Genomic DNA, 26,152 nt, shown 5'->3' on the forward strand with positions numbered 1-26,152 from the left:
GTTTAAAATGGACTAAATGTTTATAGATGTCAGTGAGGCTGAATTCTTTCCAGGCATGAACCTCTCCCCCCACCCCTCTCTCTCTCCCCCCCTCTCTCTCTCTCTCTCTCTCTCAGTTCTGTTAAGTGAACTAATTTTAAGGCCTTTTCATATTTTCCCTGAAAGAGTAAATGAATATGTGCGTTCTGGGCTGAGCGTGCTCTCCAGTATCTCGACGTCTGTTTTCCTGGAATATGAAATTCCCTTTGCACTGAGCGTGCATGAACCTCCTGCATGAAAGAAAACAAACACACTCACAACTCCAGTCACCTGAATTTTGCCTGTGGCAAAAGTTCCCACTTGAACTCTGAACATTTTTTACTAATGTTTCCCACATGCTAATGCTGATTTATAAGAAAACCCCAAAAGAGGATCAATTATTTGTTGTTTCCAGACACTACGGATGTCTCTCATTTAGAAATCTGCAGACATTCATTCACTTTAAAGTTTTGACTCAACTTTTACTTAAGTCATTTCATGGGGGTATTAGATGATTTGCCACATCCTTGAACTCGTGCCATGCTCTGTGAATGTGTGAATTTGGTATCTGACAATTTTATAAAAAGAATTAAGTCACATGTAAAGTGTTTGTAAGACACACTGTAGCAAGATAGTGCTTTTGTAAATGAGGAAATTCTGCAGTTAACTCATGGTAATTTGCCTCCTTATATGGACATCCTGGGTTGTGTGTGTTTATAGGTCACATATTAAGGTTTTAAAAATGTGTCGTTGAGCCAAAGTTATGATTCATTTTATATGTGAATCATAACTTGTGATATAAAGTAGCAATAATTGTGCAGCAGTCACAACAATTAGACCGTTTTTCTTTCATTTTTGTTCATAAAAATGAGTCACGTGAAGTTTAAAACTGTGCCATATTTCCAAATTTCACAAATTCAACCCGGTTTTTAAACATTTGAGTACTTTTTTGCTCAAGGTGTGTTTATATAGTTGGTGAAAATGATAAATAATCTTATAATCTCTGCATATACTGTAACGTTTAAACATAGTAATGGGGAAAAAAACAGCCAAAAATACTAAGTGTGTTCTAAGGGTTAATGGAGGTATTAGATGACTTTCCTCATCCTTGTGAATTTTGTATCTGACCATTGTATAATATAATATAATATAATATAATATAATATAATATAATATAATATGATATGATATGATATGATATAATATAATATAATATAATATAATATAATATAATATAATATAATATAATATGATATATAAATACAGTGCTTTTGTAAATGAGTAAATTCTGGCATTAAAAACAACAAACAATCAAGTCGATGCACTTCTCATTTTATTTAGAGTTTAGAAACAAAAAAGCACACAGGAAAATATCCAGAAACATCATGTGTTGGTAGAAAAATAAGTTAAGAAGATGATGACGACGCTGTGTAAGAGAAAATCACTCATTCATTCATTCATTCAATCATTCATTCATTCATAGACACAGACGATGCAGAGGCATGTGAGTGACGTCGTGTTACTTACTTACTAACGTATTAAAGTCGATCAACAATAGAACAAATATATACAAGACCAGAGAGACAACAACGTTGTGGCAATATAATTTTTTCACATCATTTACAAGTGGACTAGTACAGGTGGCATACCAGTGGCTACACAACACGGTTGACATTTAGAAAAGGAAAAAGAGAAATGATGGAAATAAACACCAAAAACATTCTTATTACTCTTATTCACCCCAGATTCACCCCCACTATTCACAACATGCTGAGAGCGATGCAGCGATAATGACACGTTTCTCTGAATGTGTGTCACCTCTCCTGTTCACTGCTCCCTTGTCCTTCCCTTCCTCGCTCTCTCAGGAAATGTAGATGTCATTTCTAAATTAAAGTTAAAACTATACGATAAACCCCCCCGTCTTTTTCCAATCTTCCATAAAGAGGAAACCAGTCTATACGTCATCGTCGTGAATCTCTGCTCTTGCCACTTTAGGAGTTTCTGACATGTTCCTATGGTTTATTAGATTATTGGTGTGTTAACGTCAGGTGTTCTTGAATTAAAACACCCAGCTGCGTTCTCTTTTGTACGTAACCTGAATTCTTCTATCTTCATTGTTGAAAATGTCAAATCTCTGAAATGGAGATTTGCCGAGTTATCGGCTGTTGTGATCACAAGCTGGAAACCGTTTCTGTAGATTTAGACGCTCACAAATCCTAAAATGACATGTCCTTTGTCTACCTGTCAGGGCGTGTTCATCACTTACATCACTCTACAAAGAGATTTTAGGCTATAGTTAAAAACCTGCACCCTGAAGCGCACTGCCGCACATAGTGAACTATAGTTATTGACGGTTAACTGAAAAGTGAACTTAACTCGAGGTGATCCTCTGTGATAAAAGTCTGAAAAGTAGTAGTATGTTCTGCGAAAGTCAAAACTGCAACAGGAGTAAAAACTGCAAGATAGTTTAGAAATGAAATGACCTGAATCAAAACTCTAAACGACACGTCACTGCACCATCACTCAGAAGGCACAAACACAGACAGTGATACAATGTTATGATGAATATGATGCTGGTGATTTAAATGTCAGTGAGAAAACAGACGGCTGCTGGCGTAGTGTTTCGGATTTGTGTTTGTTTTGTTTCGCATCAATCTCATTCCATGTTTATCATACGAGATAATCTGGTAAAACACAGTTATTTATATATATATGCTACATCGCTGATTGAGAGATGACGACTGTCAGATTGTAAATGGAGTTTTTGGGAGTTTTCAGGTGTGAAAATGCTGAATATACATAGCATGAGTCGGCTCTGTCGTCGCAGACACGCCGGTCCAAGACCGACAGAACCTGATACACGTGAGGCTACGACGCTCAGTAATTTTTGTGTTTCCCGGGTTTAACGTTATCATAGCAGATACGCGACGACATCAGACGAGCTCCACCTTGGAGTTGGGGTACACGGCGACCACGTCGTAGCCCTCGGGCGGCTGCACGCGCGCCATGGCGTGGGTCTCGCAGTACAGACTGTCCTCGATGAAGAAGTAGCCGCGCTGCTTGAGGTTGACGCCGCAGTCGTCGCACATGAAGCAGTCGGGGTGGTAGAGCTTGTCCCTGGCCTTCACGATGGTGCCACTGGACGGAGACATGAAGGGAGACGGAAGAGTTAGGAAGAAAAACCAATAAAGAACAATAGTTGTATCTTGACTTCTTGGACTGTAGCTCTAGATGTTTTAATTTTAACATTTCCTGGTGTGTTTTTATGTTTATTTTTGGACGACAACTCCCCGTCCTTCTACATCCATCTTGAGAGTGATGAGTTCAGTGTTTTGGAGTATTTTTACTAGCAGCGTACAGGAATAACACGGCCTTATATGCGTATGAGTGGAAGCAAAACCAAAACAAAAATAGCCAAACATGGTGATGCGCTCCTGTGGATGAAACGGTGCGTTGTTGAGCAAACTGAAAGAGGCTCTTTCATAGATCCAGTTATTGCCTTCATTATCATTATTATCACAGATTAGATTACACGGAGCAGAGGTGACTCACGCCTGACATGGAGTTGTTTTCCCTCTCATCTTTACAGGCTCATAAATAGGGCTGAAAGAACTTTGAATAAACATCTAATTCGATTATTTTGACAGAAAACTGCGTGATATTTGTGCAGATGCTATAAACATTGTAAACATTTCAGTCCCGTCCATACATTGTTTTTTTTAAACATTTAACCCTTAAATTTTTTTTCATAATGCACCTTCATTTTCTGATCAAAAAACACAAAATAATGAATTCTTTTCAGCAAACTGGATTATTTTTGGCTGGATTATTATGGCCAGATATATGTGAAAGATTAGCAGAAACATTTATTTGCTTTTTATAAGCTCTACAAAGTGAAGCACATCTTATTATCTTATCTTTATATGCAAACTAACATTTACTGCGTTTTATATAGCAACTGTAACCAAGCAAGCATTTGAATACATATCTCCACATGATATCTCATACTTCAGGGAACTTTACTCAGTGTCACAGTGGCTGCAGTCGTTAATTCCCTATGTCAGATTTTCCCCTTTCTGCACTGAGAATTTGGGTCCAGTCTTTGATTTTAACCACATCACTCGCTGGATAAACTCTTGACATACTTTGTTTAAAAAAAAACCTGTAAATTGCTGCCAGGTCTTAACAGCTCGCTTTATTACGCCATACAAAAAAAAAATCGTACAATGAATGTGCTCTTATTCATGTGCAAAGCAAGCAAATGACTTCACCGTGCTTACCTGCAGCTGCTGGGATTACCGGTGTATGATGATGATGATGATGATGATGATGAGGAGGTTTTTGTGTGTGTGTGTGTGTGTGATAAATCTTAGTGTGCCATTGTGTATGTGCAGGTAAGAAACCGTGTGTGGGAAAGGATGTGGTTTCATCATTAAAATGATAAATGGGAATCGTTTTTTGTGTGTTTTTGAAGGCCTGTCGGTGCATGTCCACCTACACACGTTTACTTCTTATTCCAGGGAAGAAACATGAGTCACCTGATGGAGCTCAACTTTTTCACTTTTACGACCACAAGCGATTAAACAAGTCGGATCCTTTCCAGATGTTAAATGAAACGGCTTAATAAAAATAATATCTAAGAGTAAATCATCGGTCCATAGTAGAGAAAGATAAAGCTTAAGCTGCTGCAGTGAGGACTGAACCATTTCTTTTAAGATGTGGTGCTTGACACACTATAAAGCAAATGTGTGTGTGTGTGTGTGTGTGTGTGTAACACTTACACAATGCCGTTACAGCAGCGTGTGCACTGGGGCAGCTTCTGAAGACCAGGCATGGGGCTGGGAACGGTGGGAATGGGGCTTCCCAGTTTGGGGATTGGGGATCGGACCGGAGACCTCAGGCTTCTCATTCTCTCTGTCGGAGACACACCTGGAAATAACAACAACAACAACAACAACAGAATAAATAGACAGTAGATACACTTTAAAAAGTACATAAACAAGGCTTAATCTCAGGCTAAAATAAACAAGTTTGAGTTTAAAGTGAATATACACTTGCATAAATATACGTATGGGTATAATAGATATTCCATTTCTGCTCATGGCCTTCCAAAATGTTGTTTAAGGCACGTATAGCTATAAGAAACAAACCTTTTTGTAGTTTTATTTCACATAACTCAATGAGCTGGGGCCATTTTCTCCATATATGACTAAGATTGGATGGCGGTTGCTGCCTTTAAGCATTGTTTTAAAGCCTGACTGGAAAGTGTTGAGGGGGGTTTTACTTAATGCTGGATATCTGGAACTTCTTCAGTGGTTCCCCGGCACACCGCGGTGGATCAGTGGGGCAGAACAGAAGTCATAAACTCTGCTAATGTGTCAGAGAGGCTGTCCGTCCCCACAGGCCACGATCCCTGATAACCACCACAGACTAATTACCTTTTCATTTTGGCACATGACTCAAAGGCGTTAGACGTTTAAGGAGCTGACATTAGCGAGTTATGCTGTTCCTGGGATTAATGATTCTATTACCTTAGGATAAAGCTTTTATGTTTGCAAGTTTACTAATAAAAAGTCTTCAAAGTTAGGAATGTGTGTGTGTGTGGGGGGGGGGGGGGCTTGCTTGTACACAAACCTAAGACCCGCACCACATTTTATCCGACCCAGCGTGACGAGCTGGCAAACTAGAACAAATATCTCGCCCCACCAAAACCATCCCGGCGCACAGTGTGTCCCTCACTGTGACTAACCTCGACCAGACGTGATCGTAAAACAGTTACACGCTCACGTTGCTCCTCCGTGTGACGCGGACCAATCGAGAGCGAGAGTTTGGAGCCGCGGGGAATTCGGGGCGAAAAGTGAATCACAATAAACAGCTGTAATAATGTAAGTTTATACGGCTGCTGGGAAATAATTCCATTACAACTAAGACAAAGTCCTGATTTGTTCTCCATCGCATGGACGACAGCTTTTCAAATCGTCCAAGAGTTTGTAAACATGTATTTTTAAGGAAGAAGTATGATGATAATCTCGGGGAAAATGTTTGCACAAGAAGGAAGAAAAAAAGGTCAAAGCTAATGTTCTAAAACCAAGGTTTAGTTGTGTTTGTTGCCTATCACTGCAAACTGAGTGTACAGGGCATTTGTTTTATTTAGAAGAAATAAATGTGCCATCAGACAGTTGGAGCGTTAACCCTTGAACTCCCGTTTAACAACCACAGGACCAGGAATGTTACAGAGGCTTTAAATCTCATATCTTTTCATCCCTGTGGAATAATTATGTGAGCGAGAACATTCCCTCTGCTGTCACTTGATATATTTCTTTAAAAACTTCACATCCACGTCCAGGATTTTGAATTCCTCTGCCGTGGCTTTAAATGGGGGGAACATTATGGATGTGATTTGTTTTTCTCCATCAGTGAACCTATAAATAAACTAGATCGTATCAAGTCGGTTTATAAAGCACTTCACAGTTTCACGGCCTGAATAAAATTATAATTTGCAGCAGCAGGTTTATTTTTTGTCCCCAGAGTCACAGATTTGGAAATTCTCTCTCTCTTTTTTGCACTTTAACATTGTAACTGTTTCTTTTCTTCTTCTTCTTCTTCTTCTTCTTCTCTTGTGTATGTTTTGTGTAAAGCACCTCGTCTTGCCTCGCTAGTCAAACGTGCTACACAAATAAACACCGGCCTTGGCCTTTGCCTGTGTGAGTTGTGGGTCACTCGACATAAACCCGGCCATATGTTTCACATGAGCAAAAGACCATGAAGGTCTAACGGCTCTTATATTATGTGAGCATTTCAGGGTTTACGTTTTATTATCCTGCAGGCGATCGATAATCACACTCTCTGAAAGTGTAACGTTCCCTGACAGATGATGATGCACTGGAAAAACAGGCCACTCCAAAAATAAGCAAAAAAACATCTGCCAATGGAACAGGTGAAAATAGGAGATGTTGAAATTAGCAGGGAAAACTCCTTTTTAGCTATATTTTACGAGTATGGTGATGTTTTGTGTCTCATAATAAGCTTGTGATGCTCAAAAATAGTATTTTCACCTCAAAAGTAGCATCTTTTTTGTCATCCTGTTTGTTTCAAGTGTATATAACACATTTTTAGTTCTATAATTGTGACAATTGAAGTCCACCACCTACTTGAAATTAGATTAGAAACTGGCATTTTGAGACAAAATGTCTTGAAGTTCCTGACTCGTATTAGGCAATATGCACCGTCTAAAAACGAGGTCCTTTATCTCATTAAATCTTACTCTTTGGGTGATTTTGTCTTATATTAAGTGTGATGACATATTTTGACTAGAAATTAGAAAAATATACTTGGCAATATTTTGAGTTTTTGCAGTGTGGATGTTTTAATTCACTGTGTGTAATGAAACTTTGTGGCCATCGCTCACCAGTGTTGCCATACGGTGAAAAATACCCCATTTTCTGGAAATAAACAAGCATAAGGTAGAAAATCTGTGTGTGTTTTCATGAAAAAACTGCAAAAAAAATTAAAATATGTACCAGTGTAATTGACTTGAATTAAGTGTATTTATCTAATCTAAAATAAGATACTTAAGATAATTTGACTTTATTTCCACTAATAGTGGTTATATTTTATATTTTCATGTTTTTTAGAGGCATTTTTTGCAGTGTAAACAGACAGGTACAACTTTCTACAGTCTACCAGTGTGCTATTGCTTCAAAACTCCACCCTCTTCCATCGACACTGCAATCCAATTATGGTAAGGCCTGTGGAATTCTGGGTAAACTGACACTCGTGTTTGCTTTGACTTTAAAAGCCCCTGAAAGTCAACATGGCCTCTGCAGGGGGATTCCTTTCAAACAGGGAGCAACTACAGTGATTTAAAAGCCTGACAACAAGGTATGCACGCAAACACGGGACGGATCGTACTCGTTAATCCGACTCGGTTTCTTCTCCTAATGTGCAATTAACAACGCGAGGGCGGAGATTAAGTGACGGCGCCGAACGTGAACGCGGAGACAGGTAGCTTTTTAAAAATGAACGCGAGGTTCATGACCTTTATTTCATCAAGGACTTAGTCTGTCAATCAACCCGTCTCCTAAACAGGAGGATGCCTGGCAGCAGATAAACAGTTTCCCTCTAATCTCTTTAATCCATCAGCTCCATTGTCCATCATTAGCACCCTCCCTCCCTCCCTCCCTCTCATTGCTTTAAGCAGTGTATTATTAAGCAGTAAATTATGTTATTCTGTTTGAAAGAGTCTGGCAGAAGTCCCCGGCTTCACTGCGGGAGCAGGCCGTGTTGTTCCATGTGCTGTGGATTATCCTCACATCAAACGCTGACCCCAGAGGTGTGATAACCTAAAAGGAAGGTTTTCATTCTTACCCAGGAGTAGAAAGATAGAGGATCAGTCATCACTCTTTTTCCCTCCCCCCGCCCCCCTACAATGTTAAAAAAAAACCAAAAAACCCTGAGGCTTTTCCAGCTGAATCTCCATTTGGAGAAGTTATCTGTCTATCTATAAAATCTAAATCTATTAAATCTATCTATTATCTGTTTGTCTGAGAATGTTCTCAGTCGTCCAGGTCATCTGTTATCTCCTGCTTTTAATAGACACACATGACTTAACTCCTTATATTTCATACATTTAAACCTTTACTGTCCCTACTGTGCTATCCCGTGTTCATGTATTGTGTTTCTGCTTCGTCTTTTGTGATTTCCTTCAAATCGAAGCATGACGAGAGAGAAAGGATGCAAAGGCACCGCGTTCGTGCGTTCGTGCTACAAATTCAACGTTTTTTTTGTTGTCCTGTTGTTGCACAAGGAAAACTCAAATTGCTACAAAGTATCAGGCCATTTGATTCTCGAAACGAAAACATGTGCGCCGCCGCCACTGGAATCCGAAACCTACAAGAGTTAATCCTGAGAACCGCAGTGCAAGTGAACTCTCACAGAATATTAAACTGTGGACAGACAAAAAAGCTCTCCTGAAAATTCACAAAACACAAAACCAAAAGCATTCAGTTGAAGATAAGCTTTTTAAGCTGCCGAGGGTAAAAGGTCAAAGAGGTCGTAACCTCGTCTCTTCTGCTGTGACATTTACAACAACTTCACAACTTCACGCCCCCTTAGTTTAGTGATAAACAAGGAACCAGAAGAGAAGAGAGGGTTTTTAGTCTGAGGGATTATCAGTGCTCTGCTGCTGTCAGCGTCACATGACCCTTGTCTCAAAAGTTGAACGGCTCAGTGGTCAGAAGGCAGACAGGAAAGCCGTATTTCTCACTTTAATGTCCTTTATGAAGTTGTTTTTGCAGTAAAATGCCTTTTACGAAAACTTCCCTCCCTTGTTCATCTGCACGTAAGCAATTCACCGTACTTTTTTTTTCCGGCTCCTCTGTCCGTGTCTTGTTTTCTCTCTCTCTCTCTCTCTCTGTGTGTCTTTTCTATATAAGGAAAACTATGCCAGTGAAGACGGAGGATTTGAGAGGAGAAGCAGCGTGAGCAGGAGTCGCTTCCATCTCCACGCGGAAGGATAATATTTATTCAGATGTCTCCACATGTAGATATAAAGTGCACTTTATGACATGTGCATGTTGGCACATAAGTAGACGAGTTATAACTGTCAGGCACGGAGTTTATCCGAGATTTTAAAAAGTGAAAGTGATTGACTTTCTTAAAAAGTATCATTTGTGCGTTCCTGCAAACACAAGCACGAGATGTAGAGCAGAAATCCATACCTCCGTCCTCGGCCTCCAGGATTCCCTGGAGATATTTGAAGGAGCCGGACTGTTTGGGTTGAGAGGCGGGCTCCTCGTAGTGCTGCAACATCTTGTAGACGTCCGACTGTGTGTCGACACCGTTGCGGCCCGTGGGAGAGTGCACGGGAGGCTCTGGGCTAAAAGAAAGAAAAGAGAGACAAGGAGAGGAAAGGTTTTTTCTCTTTTCACGATGTCTAATTGGGGCCATTTCTTTAACAGGTGGTGCACAGTAAAGGGAGGAAGGAATGACAGTAGCTGGAGTAGCCTAAACAAAAGGATAGAAGAACAGATGTCAGACCACCAAAGGAAGACAGACAACTTGAGTGACAGGCAGCTGAAAAAACCCAGCATATCTCTTTTCCTTAAACAGATCTTAGTGTCGTAGATCTTTCTCTTCTTGTAGTGGATACTTTAGAGTCGCCGTGTGACTCTAAAGTATCACAACGGCGCTGCTCTGTGCGGATCCGCCGCGTTCATCCATCCATCAAGTTACTCCCCGACCGACCGCGCAGCATGGATCGCGTTCATGTGATACGTTCAAAAAACCACGGCTGCTGACGGATGACTTTAAATTCTGACACATGTGACTCTAAGGAAACACTGTGTGTGTGTTCCAGGTATTACTCACATGCTGTGGGATTATCTTCAAAAAGAACAAGCCATAAATTACGACATGTTGCATGGTTACGATGAGGTTAGGGTGAAACTGAGATTAGGATTAGGCGAGCAGTAGTTATGGTTAAGGTTAGAGTAAGGCTCCAAGGAAATGAATGTAATGTCCTCTGAAGTCCTGGAAACCAGACTCTGTGTGTGTGTGTGTGTGTGGGCCAGTCCAGGGGAACTCTGAGGGAGGATGTTCTCTGAGAGACTAAACACACATTTATCGTCCACTTGAGGGGGCGCACAACAACAACAACAACAAACAAATGTCTCTGCCATGTGTGCAGGTGTGTCAGGAGGAGACATCCGACTAACCCTAACACAACACTTCCTACTGTTAACACACAGCAACGGATCTGATGCACTGTTTTCTCTGTTCTTTTTTAGCAGAAATAAAATAAAAAAACGCTGCCATATGTGACATTGTTGTGTTGTATTTCATTAGAAAAACACAGACAACGGTAAACTCTACAGGAAGAGTCAATTTAGACATAATTACCCCCGTAAACCTCAAACTAACTACCGGAGAAGACGGTGCCATGTGGAAGTAGGAGTCGTTTTGACACCTAATGGTCTCCTAATGGACCTATGTTCTTAGGCGGACCAGAGTTTAGGCTTCTTTGGTGCAGATCAGAGTTCGGTTGATCTGCACCAAACTCTGATCTCGTTAAGGGAGATCTGCACCTCCCTTAACGAACCGGACTTTCTGAGCAAACCGGGCTGGTGTGAATGAATGCACCCTAAGTAAAGCTTGCAGGGGGAGGTTAAGCTACTCTAATGGGCTAAGCCAGTGTTTCCCAATCCTGGTCCTCAGGGTCACCTGGCCTGCATGTTTTAGATGTTGCTCCAAAACACCTGATCCAAATGAGTATTTCTTCTTGAATGTAACTCCCAATGCTTGAAAAACTATGTATTCAACTCCTATTGTGATAATGCAACTACTATCTTACCTGTGCGTGGTGCTAAGGCTGAGGTTCCCCATCTTGTTGGGCAGATGTCGGTCGCCGTTGCTGCCGCTGCCGCCGCCGTACAGTCCCGCCGGGTTGTTGTACTGGTTGTGCCCGGATCCATTTCCGTACACGGAGGTGGGGCTGTAGCTCGGCGGTTTGGAGTGTCCGTTGTTCATGTGAGCGGGCTGGGTCAGCGGGGTCAGCGGGGTCGGTGGGGTCGGCTGGGTCAGCTGAGTCGGCTGAGGGGACTGTAGCTCAGGTGTGTATGAAGTTTTGCGGCTGTAACCGCTGTGTCCACTGGTGATGGGACGGAAATTCTACAGACAAAGTGCAGAAAGGAGAGAGGTGATGGTTAAATGAGGTTGTTCCATTAATCCAGAGGAGTCAAACATGCGGCCCACCACTTAATATCATGTTATAATGAAAACATGAACACAGCACATTGCAATATACATCCGTGTTTATACACTAAATATCAAGCTATTTTATATTATATTATTATACTACTTAATATTGTTAATATCTTTCTATGTTGCACTTTCACATTATGTGGAAATGCATGTTTATTGTTTATTATATGTATCTTTACTGTCTTTGCTGCAGTGACAATGTAGGTGAGGAGATAGAATACAGCACACAAATAAATGATATTAATAGATTTATTTTCATTTATTAGCAGTTTTAACCGCTACAGAACAGCTGTTTTTCCCCCCACTTTTTGTTCTCTAGACTGATCCCCTCTTGACCAGTGTGGTGGCACCCTGACTTAAAAACCCACACATCTTTACAAAATAAAAGAATGTTTTTTCCCCAAACGTGGCTTTGTGGGAGTGAGGTTTGAGAGAAAATGTTCCATTTGTTCCACTTTATTTATATTTCTGCATTTTGACTTTTAATAGTGAGGGTTATTAAGTGCGTGTGCATTGTGTTTCTGTCAAAACAAGTGAACTTGTGTGTAGTAAATATTGAAAAACCTTCAAAAAACAGTTGATAGAAGCCGACAGAGCTGATGTACTACTAACAATAACAATAATATTACTGATAATAGCGCTGTGACATGCTGTAGCAGACTTTGTACTCTACTGTGTGTTCATCCTGAGGTCAACACCATGACATCATCAGTGTTTACCGCTGCTATCAGCCAAACTTGACGCTAAGTGCCAGCTCCCTCTTCTACTTCTGTCTGTCTTCTGAGATAAAATCTTTTTTTAACAGATAAAAGTTTTACAGCGTGGCCAGCGATGATGTCACCACTTCTGATGATGTGATTCGTATGCGGGGAGATAACCGGGGCGGATTTGAATGATGACACATAGTATCTATGCACTATAAACTTTTCAACTGGGAACAAGAGTTGTTTACGAGTGCAGGCGACGCGGCTACATGAGACTGTGTGTGTGTGTGTGTGGCTGTGCGCTCTGGGCGAGTTTTAAAGTGGCTTAGCCACAGGAGGTAGGAGTTCACAGCCTCACCAGACAGGAGGACTCCTGTCATTTCAACAGATGGGACTGCTGCATGTCCTCCTGTCCTCCTGTCCTGACTGGGACCACACACACACACACACAAACAGTGACACACACACAAGCTCACTTCTTGAGTTTTAAAACATATCCTGTCACTGCCAAGAACTCCTCCGTCTCTTTCCCTGGAAATAGAAAAAAACCTTGTGCAATAAGGACAGACGGGTAACCAGTCCTGGTTCAGGCTCTAAGGAGTCGGCTGGGAAGTCAGCCCTCGTTGTACTGTAGCTTCACCCTCAGAGCCAATCCCCTTTGGACAGAATATCAAAAAACACCCCGGTTCCCCTCTGTAGCCGGGTTTCTCACCACAGCACAAAACCAGATCCTACTTGTTATAGCTCCAGTGCCGTTTGCCACACAGTTGGTGGGCTGTGACTAATCCGACCTTCACCCGCTGCCTTAAATATCACATTTTATGAAACACTTTTTATAACATTCTGCTACTTCCTATAATAAGAGCGGGGATTACAGGTAAAGTGCAAGCAGCTGAGGATGTGATCAAAAAAACATGGAGCGGATCCTTTGTGACGTAAACGGGAGCTGACGTCGATCCCACCGTGATTGAGTCAGGTGTGTAGCAAAGATTGGAGAAAAAAACCTGGACTTCTTTCTGAATTTACTTTATTTTTTTTCTGACTCAGACTCACGTCGTTTGATTTTCTTGGATTTTTCTGTGATAAAAATGCAAAACAAATCAGAGGAAAGTTTACAGACTTATTAACCCACATTTTCAGGATTGTTAAGTCTTTTTTAACGGCTCTACAGTTCGGCATTGTTCGACTTGATTCTTGTGCCTCCTCCAGTGACAACAACACTCAGTGACCAATCAGTGCACGGCCCCCATTTTCCCTGGTTATGACACGCCATATGTCACTTAAGCTCATTTACTGTATCTTCGGGGCCTAAAGGAATCACACTGTCTGGCGTTTTACTTGAATTTCCAATTAAATGTTTAAAATCTTTTGTTCAAGAGTGCAATAAACCTAAGCTTTGTGGAAAAAAGTCGTCCATTCTCGAGAATCGTGGAGCCCTAATCCTGGATATTAAGTGTTTTCTATGCACGCTTCATTTTCAGATGACATGACTTTCCTTTAAAGTGCCCTTTCAACCTCTTGCAATCTTTTATCTCACCGCCAATTCATCTCATGTCCTTTTTTTTTTTTTTTTTTTTTTTAAACTTCCTGAGAACAAGCCCAGAGCTGGGAAGCTCGTTGTCCTTGCATGCCTTTTCAGGGCTCGATAGAAACCCGTTATTCATTTATCATATTTAAGCACATGAAGCAGGCAAGTTTATTCACGTCCGTGTTTGGAGAATAAAGCAGAGGAAAATCCCTGAGTGTATTACATTACACACAGTGGCATGACAGTGTGACACAGGACAGGTAATCACACGCTAACATGTGTTTGTTTTGTTTTTAAAAAAAGACCATGCTCATCTTGTTTTATGGACCGCAGGGGAAGTGACCCTGTCAAAGAAATAAAGTCGTTTTTTATTTCCATGGCCCTCAAAAATCACAAATTTGTCACAGATGGGCTTTAAGAATCCGGGCGCTCCCTCAGCTCGGATAATGAAAGGATACGAATATGGATTTTGTTATAAAAATAGATAATAAATAATAAAGTCTCTCATGACCTCCTGGTCAGAATTCTTAAGAATATGGCTTTATTTAGCAGTCACAACGATCATTTACGGCCTTTATAGTGTGTACATGAATGCCATTTTCACCCTCACACTCCTCACAGCCTGGTACGATACGACTCCTTCTGCTTCCCCGCTTTCTTCCTCATATAAAAGTACACTTTCCCTTCATGCCTTACATGCCTCACATGCCCAGATATTCACCTTGGCTGGACGGCAGATTTACAAGGCAGCACATCTGGTGCTTATACCTTATAAAAATGCCAGTTTAGTAACATTCAGGTTGTTCTAAAAGGTAAAAGTGGCACAGTTTCTTTTTACTTTCAATGTCTGGACTACATGTATGATTAATAGTTAACGCGAAAGCCTTATCACCCGCCACCTTATCTTGTTTTTACAGTATAATCCAAACGGTTTACATAAGCAGCATGAGTACATCTGTGAGACGTTCTACTTTCTAATTCCTCTCTCCTCTTTCATTTTCTCCTAAATTGTCTAAAACTTTGAAAATGGAGGAATAAAAGACTATAACTAGAGTATTGTATGAGAAGCAGCAGTGTTTTCCGCTGCATGCCAATAAATCCAGGCTGCTGTGTGATTTCACTGACCTGTTTTACAACGTTAACCAAGCATGACTAATGGTTCAGGGTGACTGACCGTGTGTCTGTGTGCGCCAAAGAAGGAGAGAAATTCAAAAAGGGGAATCGTATTAAACGGAGGACATTTCAAGCCAAGAGTTATCTATTCATCATCAACCTGACGGAAAGTCCGTGTGATTAATGAGGACTTGAATGGACGAGGACGTCGAGCTACAGCCACAGTTTGGTCAGCAAAGGGCACCCAGAGGAAAAGAAGGGAGGGAGTGACGAGAAGAGAAAAAAGGTGGGGGACGACGACCATAATTGAAATCATATGCCTGTGTTTAACTGAAGACCAGGACCTCGGCCGATGTCTGCCGCACACTCTTCTGCCTCCTGCACGGTTTAATCCCTCTGGACCTTTTGAAATTAAGGTTTTTTTCACGTGACGCTGAGTCTGCACCGCTAAACAAACACAAATCAGCCCCTTCATTGCTCTCTGGGCCTGGGTCTGGGTGCCTCACTGTGGCAGTGGTGGGGGTGTAGATTAAGATTAATGTCCAGGTGTCTAATTCATGAAATGTGTGGCGATGTATCAATTTTTCAACTTTCTAAATTGGATTAAATCAAATTAAATGTGTGTCATGATGGAGCCAATTTCAGGATTGTAATTCATCAGGAGGCAGCAGTTTAAATAATGGACTAAATGTATATGTTTAACTCCCTGGGTTAACAGGATGCTGTAACTACACGTGACATGATTTAGAGGGGGAAGAAAAATGGCTGCACATATACACACATGCATACATATATATATATATATATATATATATATATATATATATGTATATATATATATATATATATATATATATATATCAAATCTTTATATAAATTTGCGCCAAATCTGAATGAGCTTGAGATTGCCCTCCTTGGAGCTTTCTACTCCGCTGCGAGTGCTCTCAGTGACTAGTCGACTAAAATGGGATTATATTTAGTCAACTAAAATAGGATTATAGTCGACTAAAAGTAGACAAATTGGATTATATTTAGTCGCCTAAAATGGGATTATATTTAGTTGACTAAATGTAGACTGTAATGGGATTATACTTAGTCGACTAAAATGGGATTATATTTAGTCAACTAAAATAGGATTATAGTCGACTAAAAGTAGACAAATTGGATTATATTTAGTCAACTAAAATGGGATTATATTTAGTCAACTAAAATAGGATTATAGTCGACTAAAAGTAGACAAATTGGATTATATTTAGTCGACTAAAATGGGATTATATTTAGTTGACTAAAAGTAGACTAAAATGGGATTACCAGTGACCCCCGCATGCTGACAGCCAAGCCGAGTGGGAAAAATCCTCTCTCACTGAAAACCAAAAGAGCGATTTGAACATTTCTGGGATTACTGGCTGATTTGTGAACACAAACAAACCAAATAGGCGGGGGTCGGGTCAAAGGGTCTGTGATTTCAACGGCCTGCTGTGAGAATGAAAGTGGAACTGCAAAGGCTTTTTCAGAAACGCTCCACTCGACTTGAGATTTCCTGGCAGGGGATTAAGAGGCAGAGGTAACAGTGCACATATCCTGGCTCCGAGTGAGTTCAAGGATTTTTAGCACAAAACAAAAACTCTTATCACCTACTTTACAATTATGTAAATATAAGTTTAGATTCTCTTTTAATGCTTTTAAGTTAGATCATTCTCAATGGCAGATGTATATTGGACTTTAATTCCATGCAGTATTGGAATGACTGTGTCAGTAAGTCATGCAAGGACTCCGTCTGTCAGCTCCTGTTAATGTCATCTCGGAGAATTCGCCTCCAGCTGCCGGCTCCCGGCCGCTGAGACTGGAAGCTTCTGTGTGACGTGTGATCCGCGGCGCTCTGCTTCCGCATTGCCGAGCCTCATTCTTTCCAGAGGGCCCTGGAAGTGCGAGGAGGCCACAATAGCCGTCACTTTAATAACGGGGTATAGTTCGACATGAGTGGCATTCTGATATGCGCTTGCCAACACGCTTTGACTGACGGATACACCATTCCCACCTAATCTGTGCTACCACTGTGTAATTTAATGGAAAGTATTTATGGGGGGAAAGTGAAGCCTGAAATGTCAATAAATGGTGGTATTGTTTTACTGGTGCATAAAACCAGGGAGGCATCAACTCTCAAGCAGTGTCTTTTCCACTGGAAAGATGCACTTAGCATACTGGTCAAATAGTTTCAAAGAAATACTGGAAATTGTGCTTTGATTATTGTTTCAAGTGATCATTTGCAGGTTTGACCACTCAGATATCATCTGATTACTCATGACGAATAAACCGAGGCATGAAAACTCATTATTGTTAACTATTTTTGTCCAAAGTACAACAATAAAAACTCCTAAAATCTTTGACTGTCTTTGCTTAAAAGTCAACGTGGGTCTGTATTTTGACGCAAACACATGAACCGCATGATGTGGGAATTAACAAGAACGGGGGAGGGGGGGGACTGTGGAGCGCTTACAAGTGGATTTGATTCATGAAAGAAAAAAGCAAATCAAGGGTGGGCCGAGGGAGGATCGAGATTTAGAGATTTAGGCTTTTGCTGGGTTGTGCACAAGACGGAGAGGCTTCTGCAGGAAGAAAAGGTCAACTTTTCAGGGTATTTTCCCCAAATGATACATCTAGTATATCAAATATTATTAAATATACATGGTTTATTTATGTTATTCAAGCTTTTTCAATCATAAATATTGTCTTACAGCTCATTTGTTTTACCTGGATTATGTGATGGAGATTAGGTCAAACCTAGGTTGTCAAAACTACACATGCACTGTATGTACATCATCATCATCATCATCATCATCATCACGACCACTGCCAGGCCTGTTTATCTTCAGGAAATTGTGTATGACATCCAACGGACAGTCTTGCCAAGACATGAGAGCAGTTCCTTGGAAACACATCATAGAAAACCCCCAGACAGACAGACAGACAGACAGACAGACAGACAGACAAAACAAACACTCCACGATGGGTTTGCTTTTAATCTGTCACTTCAACAAAGACGCAACATGTCCTCATGCATTTTTATATCGTGTATTATGTTTCTCCAGGGTGAGAGGAAACACCTCGGAGCTTCCGCGTGTCACTTCCTACATTCCTAGATTGGAGCTATAAGGTAGTTTGGTCGGGAACTACAAACGGTTTTCCTCTCTCTAGTTTTTGTGCGAACACTTCTGCAGGAAGAAGAAAAACAACAACAGTGCGATGCCATCTGCTGCTCCTTTTGCAAAAATGTCAGTGCCATGTAGGCTTGAGATACGGGTGGTCATTTCCAGAAGAATTTGTTTATACATAAGCAGAACTGTCCGGCCAGTCCATGGGTGTGACACTAAACTGCATCCAGGTGGAGCGGGGAGGTTTGGAACCTTCAAGTCTCCAACTGCCGGATGAGAGCGGCACCAGACGGGCTGGTGTGGTTTAAGGCGGACCTTGATCTTGACCTGCAATCAAGTCTTCCAGAAGCTCGCTTCAAGCACCTCAACCAGAATCAGCACATCTCCATCCCCAATGGTTTGGTTTAAATTTGGCCCTCAGCATGTGTCCGAGGAGCAATCACCATTGTGTCAGAACAGCGCTCCGAGCTGTGTCTTAGCACAGCAGGAAAAAAAGAAAAGAAAAAGGGCCTGGGCCTTTTGTATGTGACCCCTGGGGGTCAGATGTTTCCCTTTCTTCATGCAAAGACAAAGTTTACCTGAGCGTGAAGCTCCGACGGAGAAGTTTCCAGGCGTCCAGGCCTCACTTCATTAAACGAGACGCCGGGGGAACATTTTATTTTCAAACCTCGGTCTGTGAGCGAGTGAGGAGGACAATTTAGGATGTTGTGGAGATACGGGGAAAAACAAGCATGAGAGAGACAGATTTGCTGCTCTCGTGTTACCCACATGCACAGCCTTCCTGCCATGCATGTCTGTGTTTGTATAAACCGCTGTAGCTGATGGTCCCCCCCCCACGCCCCAACCCCCGCCCCCTCAGGTTCCTCTAATCAAAGCAAGACCAGAGCTGGTGCTGAGGCTGTGATATGAAAACTGCTGCAGCTGCTGAACACTGCTGATTTGACATAGAAGGCTAGCGAGCTTAAAAGATGTGAGATATTAGTTTATTTGGAGCTAATAGTTAGATTTGTGTTGTCGGACTGCGTCGTCATTGGGTTTCCCAGACGTTAAAGTCCCGTGGGAAGCTATTAGTCTGCCTTTTAGTACGAGTATAATCATCTTTTGAGAACTCTGGTCACATGACCACAAACAGCACTGATTTATTACATACACCGGAGCCTCCTTCACTTTTGTCTCTGCCCCTGAAGACAATACTTTTCCTATTGGGTGTCAAACTCCCATTGATGAGTCGGACGGATCGATTTCACCTCAGCTCTTTGTGTAACCGCTCCGCCCTTTTTCTGGGACAAGAACACCCCTGTCTCGACAAGGACACGCAGATCAGCGCCTGACTCCACAAAGCTTGACAAACGGTCCATCTCGCACATATCTGAGCCACAGTATGCTCATTGTCTGTCCGTTGAGCTCACACACACTCCACATACTCACAGCATGTGTGCTCATAAACCTGCTGGCATGCCAGTGCTGGAAAACTTTGGATAAAGATCATTTTTGCTTGAGTTCATCCTGCTCTGAATATCCCTCCTTCTGGCAGCCGGGATGATCGGAGAACAATCAAGACACTATGTCAAGACCGAGCGAACAGTGGGACACATTATCTCCCTTATAATCACGTGTATTATAGTGTATATGTGCAATTTACAGATCAAGGGTTGTGCCAGTTTCCATGGACTCTGTTTATGATGTAAACAGACTAAGGAGAAGTGGGTCTCACACCCATGCAGAATGCACTGATATGGGGGTGACGTTGTATCACCCATATCACACGCTGCTGGATCGCCACCAGCCTATGAATGTGGATGATTTTCAGAATGATCAGAACAGAGCACTTATTACCAACACTAATCTTGAATAATATGGCATCTACAGTGTATAACTTTGAAATGCAGCCTTTAGATTCCGCTTTCCTTAAATTGGTGTGACAGTACACTTATGGCCCTTTTCCACTATGGTCCCGGCTCGCCTTGGCACAGCACGGCACAGCGCGGCACGGCACGGGTTTAGGTTGCATCTCCACTACAAAAAAAGTACCTACTCAGCATGGGCGGAGTCATCACTGCACGGCTGTATGAAACTGCGGTGACTTTGTTTTACAAGCGTGTTTTCAGTGTAACTGAATCATTAGAATCAGTTAATTAAAAATATTTGCTCACCACTCGCGATCATCAGTGCTGTCACTAAATACACCAGACTCCTCCATTAAATATTGAGATTTTAGACATTTCCCTGGTAATTGTTGGAGATTAACCCAAGTTTTTTTAAGGATTGTTAAGTCTTTTTAACTGATCTACAGTTCGGCTTGATTCCTGTGTAGGACGTCTCTTCCTGTGACTGCACTCAGTGGCCGGAAATCTGGAGACGATAGGCATCGTATCGCCTCAGCTCTTGGAACCTCGTCAGAGCAGGAACTAAAAAAAGACGCCATTACTGGACAAGATCATAAACCTTTTGGAAAAACCTTTGGTAAAAGGCATATTAATTTACACCAAAGTTATGTGCCTTGGATGGATGTGAAACTCTCCCTTTGGGCTCATCAATCAAAAATACTACTGTTGCTGTTGTAGACAGTGCCTGGTTGTTTGATAAAACAAATGTATGCATGCAGTGTGTTTGCCACAGTTTTGAATTGTGGTGAAAATGTTTTCATAGAAATAATTCACCAACAAAGCCTCAAAGCATCAGCTCTGCCACTCGTGACAGCCGTGGCAGCCGAGGCTCATGGGTATTGTAGTAGTTAAAACCTGTGTGTGTCTGTTTGGACAGTTGATGGACAGAATATAATTACTCTCCCATGAGATCATCACAGGATCACATGTTTGTATAACACTGGGGTTATTGTTTAAAGTAAAACACATTTATTTGACAAAAACATGAATATATTGTTTTTGTGACATTAGCACTTGCTTGTCTTGCCACACAGCCAAAAAGGCAGACAGTGATATAAAATGGGCCAATGGCCAAAGTCCTAACAGAGAGATTGTGTTGTGTTGGGTGCATGAGAAAACTCCTGCAGGATCTGCAGTGGGTGTGAATTTCAATCCGGGCGAAAACGCCGTCAACTTGTGTTTCTGCAAATCCAGAGAAAACAGTGGTTACCTGTGAGTCAGGCTCCATGTAAGGGCTTGTCTTGCCATCTTCGCTAAGAGTTGGCGACCACACTCTGTCTCCTGATCCCGACCTAAAAGTCAATACCCATGGGAGAGAGAAAGTGAGTAATACCCAAACACAGGTATGCAATCATTCCTCCTGAGAAACATCTGAAAGACACTTAGACTGTAATCCTCTGAGATTTACTCTAAGCTGGGGTTTTTTCTGTCACATCACATCCTATAATGTTGTCGAGTATACATTCACACACATGCAAATGAGTGACATGTGGATTTGAACATCCACTGGTGCAAAGATAAGGACATCATCGCATCATAACTCCACTGTTTATGCTCTTTCTACTCTTGAAGAGAACACACTGCTGCACTCTGGCACCGTAAACCCTTCAAAAGCAGCGATAAGCGAATTAGTGGGATTTGAGATTACCAGTAATTGACTCCAGTTGGCCATTCTTTAAAAAAAAGGGAAAAAAAGTGTGTTCTCGCTGACGACAAGGAATGATAAAACACATTATTTACTGCGCTGCAGAACGGGGGCCAATGAGCAGGGGGGTGCACATCATTTATTTTGCACATTAAAAGGCGAGCGAGTGAAACTGAAGAGCGCGCAGCTCGTTCCTCCTCTCCATTCATCACGAGCGTCGCTCGCAGAGTCGCACACACACGCTGCCGTTTCATCCGTCTGAGGAGAGCGAGGGAGGGAGGGAGGGAGGGAGGGAGAGGCCTTTGGTTCATGGTGTTTTTTTGTTGCCATGGCGTGGGCTGCTTAGCGGGAAAGCATCCAACTACCAACTGCGGGACATTGCTCAAACTATACAGGACACTGTGTGTGTGTGTGTGTGTGTGTGTGGGTTTGTCAGTGTGAGGTAATCAGACTGCAGCTGGCACGGCGTTGGCCGAGCTGAAGCAATGCTTCAAATATGAGCCGTGGAGGTGTTGCTATCAAGGACGCTCTTATGAGGCGCCGAGTGTCTGGCAAACAAGTAACAGCTACTGCGTAGGATGACCCCCCGACACCACAGACCCCTCCCTCCCCCCCGCCCTACTCCTCTTTGCCATTTCCTAATGATGCCGGGACAGAAAGCCTTCATATTTTTTAGATTGTTTGGTTTCGATGGTAACTGCTGCACGCACGCACACACACACGGCCTATTGAAGAGCAAGAGAAAGTTCAGACACTGAACTGAGGCCTTTTCTGAACTGACATTTTGGAAACACAAGATTACCATCCATCCATCATAGTGAACGCAGAGGCGTGAGTGGAGTGAGTGGAAACTCGCAGACAGACTCGGGTCTGCGAGTGCAACACTCGGGACACTCAGTGTGAAGTCACTCACGTCCTTTGTTTTCTTGGTGTTATCAGGTTTCATGCTTCTAACTCACAGATACTGAGCAATTGACTTAGACTCAGATGTCATGCTCCACAAACGTAGGCAGAAACAAGTCCACAATGGGTCGCTGTGTGAGCGGTAACACAGGGGCCCGTCCAGGAGGGAATCTGGATCCAGCACAAAGACAAATGATCACACCTCCTCACAGTGGTGAGTGGTTAAATGCGAGGCTCAGACACAATTCTTCACGTTGTTCTAAGCGGGTTCAGCGCAGGTGAGCAGTCAGGTCACAAACACAGAGCATTATGCACAGGAAACCTACATGAGAACTAGTGCTAGAGTCTACATTTAAGATTGAAGCTTAATTTCCAATGTTCATAAGTGTTCCTCTTCTCTCTTTCCTCCTGCCTGTCTCATCCAATCATGAATCCAGCCGGAGCGAACTGGATCTACTGGATAAGGCTCATGGAAACTAGATCAAGCTCAAAATCAAGCCGCAGACGAAGGAACTTTATATGGTCCTCAGTTAGACCCCCCTCCAGTGCACTAAAAGAGGATTAATCATAACAGCGGCAGCTTCGTGAAAGAGATTCACAATGATAAATTGGACGTGGACAAACGGTCCCGACCTCATTCCAACAGCATTGTCTTTGATTTCCAACCACTGGCTCCTCTTCTCCTCCTCCTCCTTACTGTATGCATCATTGTCGAGTGAGATTAAATCCAGACAAGCAGAGAGAAGAATGTTCCAAAGACGGATAATCTCTGAAACCCCACATAATAAACCATAATACAATAAATTAATAATAAATAAAAAAAAAAAAACACACAATTGCAAAGGCCCCATTCATAAAACGACCAAAAGACAATGAAAGTCCTCGCTAATTCATTGCTCTTTGCTTTGGTCTTACAGTTTGCATCCGAGCCTCTGCAGGCAGGTTTAATTTCCTGATTTTCACCGTTCTGAACGAGTTTACTTTGGCTGCACACGCGGGATCGCCATGTTCAAGGAGGAGAGCGGGAGGCAGACGTCTGAAGAGCGAGTGCCTTCAAATTAAGACCAACGGAACATTTACAGGGTTCACTTCACAGTCTCGCCTCACCTCATCAAACCCGAGCGAGCGAGCGTGGTTTTTTAGGCACATCTTACATCAGATACCGCTAAAGCTGCTCCTATGTAATTTTGTAACGCGAGACGAGCCCGAACGCACTCTCCCCCCCCCCACAAGTAACGGCAGAAAATCACTGTTTGAAGAGCAATTATCAGGGTCTCGACCTGAGGGAGAGAATCTGCATTTGGGTGATGACAAGATCGACGCAAGAGGGAACTTAAAGGGAGGGAGGGATTGTGGCCTACCCCCCCCTCCCCCCATCCTCCCTTTCTGCAGGGCAGACTCTAAAGCTCCTTTATAATCACCACAAAAAAGAGACCTTGGGAGAGCGTGAGAGGAATGACGATATGAAAGGATGAAGGAGAAGCAGTGGTAACACTGGTTGTGGAGAGGCATGTGTGTGTGTGAGGCATGAGTTGGGTTCCTTTTTTTGGGTCCCAGCTGGAGTCCTGTATTCCTTTGGTCACAGCAGCTTCCTCAGCTGTGAGTCACGGGTCTTTGAGTCAGAGTGAGACAGTGGGGGTAAATCCTAGCGCAGAGAGGTCTTACCCTGTGACTTTTCTCTGTTTTTGTCTCTGAACGATCCACGCAGCAACGTTTCACTTGGATTTCACTCTCCTGATCGCGTTTGCAAGCACACCAGTTGCTTCCTTTGAGTCATTCCCAACTTTGAACCGACACCAGACTTGTTATCGGGCATCCTATAGTTTACACTGAGGTAACCAAAGGGTAAAAACCAGCTAAGTGAACACATGTTTCCACATTCATTTTAATTGTATATAAGCATTGAATCACTTCGCTTGAGCTGCAACTTTCCACCAAGTCATTTATTCCAAGTTAAGATTAATTCTCCTAACAAACCAGAGATTCGTACAATCAAGCGACAACATGTGTTCGATACGTTCCAGGACTGTGCAAGAACGAAGAACCATTGAGTTGGAAACCATCTGCACAACAGTTCTGCGGTTAAATGACAGACAAAAGTGAGGGTGCCCCTATATGCACCTTCATATTGAGTAAAAGAACTATAGACACGCGGTAAACACACACACAGCTCATGCCTCATGACTTATTTCTCGGCACATTTCACTTGCCACCCAGCATGATTCTTTCCGGACAGCTTGACCAGCAGTGGAAACACACATCACCAAACCACCGTCACGTGTTTCTCCGGCCTCTGCAACCACACCACATCGCTTTTTTTTTCTCCAACAAGTCCTGGCAGCCGGGGAAGAAAGTTGGGGAAGGGACGTGAGGTCAGAGAGTGAAGAAACGAAGAAGGAAAAAAATGGGAAGAGTGAAAGGAGTTCTAATTTAGAATCAACAGAGTCACATTAGTGGAGTGTGATGATTAAGATAAGAGTCTGGACGCCTGAAAAACAGCCGGGTTCATGTATTCCCAGAGGCTCAGCCCGAGCGAAGCAACAGTGACACATTCCAGTAAGAGCCCAGTGTGTCTGTCCAGGTCCTCTGACATTACAGTGAACTTTAGGGTGTGTGCGTTTGCGGAGAGGGGGGGGGGGGGGGGGGGATTGGTAGCCGCTCTTCCCTCCCCATCAAGACGACAGAGTTCCATTTGATCGCCGATGCCAGGAGTGAAAAAAGTGTTTTAACTCACAGTCGAGTGCTGACAGGCCTGCAGCATAATAAGGCCTGATGGAAAATGAAAAGTTGTGTTAAAGTGGTGACCTCACGGTGCCTCACAGTGCTTTTTTTGTTTCCTTGTCCTGCCTTCAATCTTTCTTTTCTTTTTTTTGTTTTTTTCTCCCTTCTCACCCATCAATCCACTTCATTTATTCTCTCATCTTTCTGAGAAACAAACAGAAATCCGACCAGGACAGATATGATATGCAACAGTAGTACGTCGGCAGTACGTCAACCTCAGTTTATCCGAATTTAATGCGATCGACAGATGGTGTTTTAATGAAATTCAGACCTAAATGCAGGTAATAAAGCAGGATTTCCTGCGTTAGCTGATGGCGGTGGTAGGGTGTTCAATCACAACAAAAATAAACTCTGGAAAGTAAAGATTAATGACATCTGACATGTATAGTTTGAAGGTTACATGCCCAAATCCCCTCTTTTTCCATAATTATTCATCTTTAATGATCCTCAGAGGAGCACTCACAAGAAACCCTCCAATACGCAGCAGCTTGCTCCTTAATATGAATTATTTAACACCATCTTGGAGAGCGAGGGAGAGAAAATGAAGTACCACTAAACAACAAGGACGATGTGCAGGACTGTAGTAATTCCAGTGGCATGAAGCTCATCATAGTTGCCTTTGTCTCTGTGGATCTCGAGAAAGCTCACGATCGGGTGCCAAG

At 42.4% G+C, this 26,152-nt stretch overlaps 1 protein-coding gene across 1 annotated transcript in view; it reads right to left on the reverse strand.

Moving 5' to 3' along the window:
• Positions 1–1,334: 1,334 nt before the first annotated feature.
• The window catches only part of pdlim4 (PDZ and LIM domain 4), a 38,513-nt gene continuing 13,695 nt past the window's right edge, over positions 1,335–26,152 (reverse strand). The window contains exons 3-7 of the mRNA XM_058627672.1: positions 21,372–21,453; positions 11,369–11,685; positions 9,738–9,895; positions 4,800–4,947; positions 1,335–3,156 (exon numbers count right to left, since the gene is read on the reverse strand). Coding sequence (XP_058483655.1) covers positions 2,952–3,156; positions 4,800–4,947; positions 9,738–9,895; positions 11,369–11,685; positions 21,372–21,453 — 910 coding nt within the window. The 3' untranslated portion in view covers positions 1,335–2,951. The remainder of the gene's footprint in view (positions 3,157–4,799; positions 4,948–9,737; positions 9,896–11,368; positions 11,686–21,371; positions 21,454–26,152) is intronic.

This window comes from Solea solea, chromosome 4, assembly GCF_958295425.1.
Source record: "Solea solea chromosome 4, fSolSol10.1, whole genome shotgun sequence".
Taxonomy (NCBI): Eukaryota; Metazoa; Chordata; class Actinopteri; order Pleuronectiformes; family Soleidae; genus Solea; species Solea solea.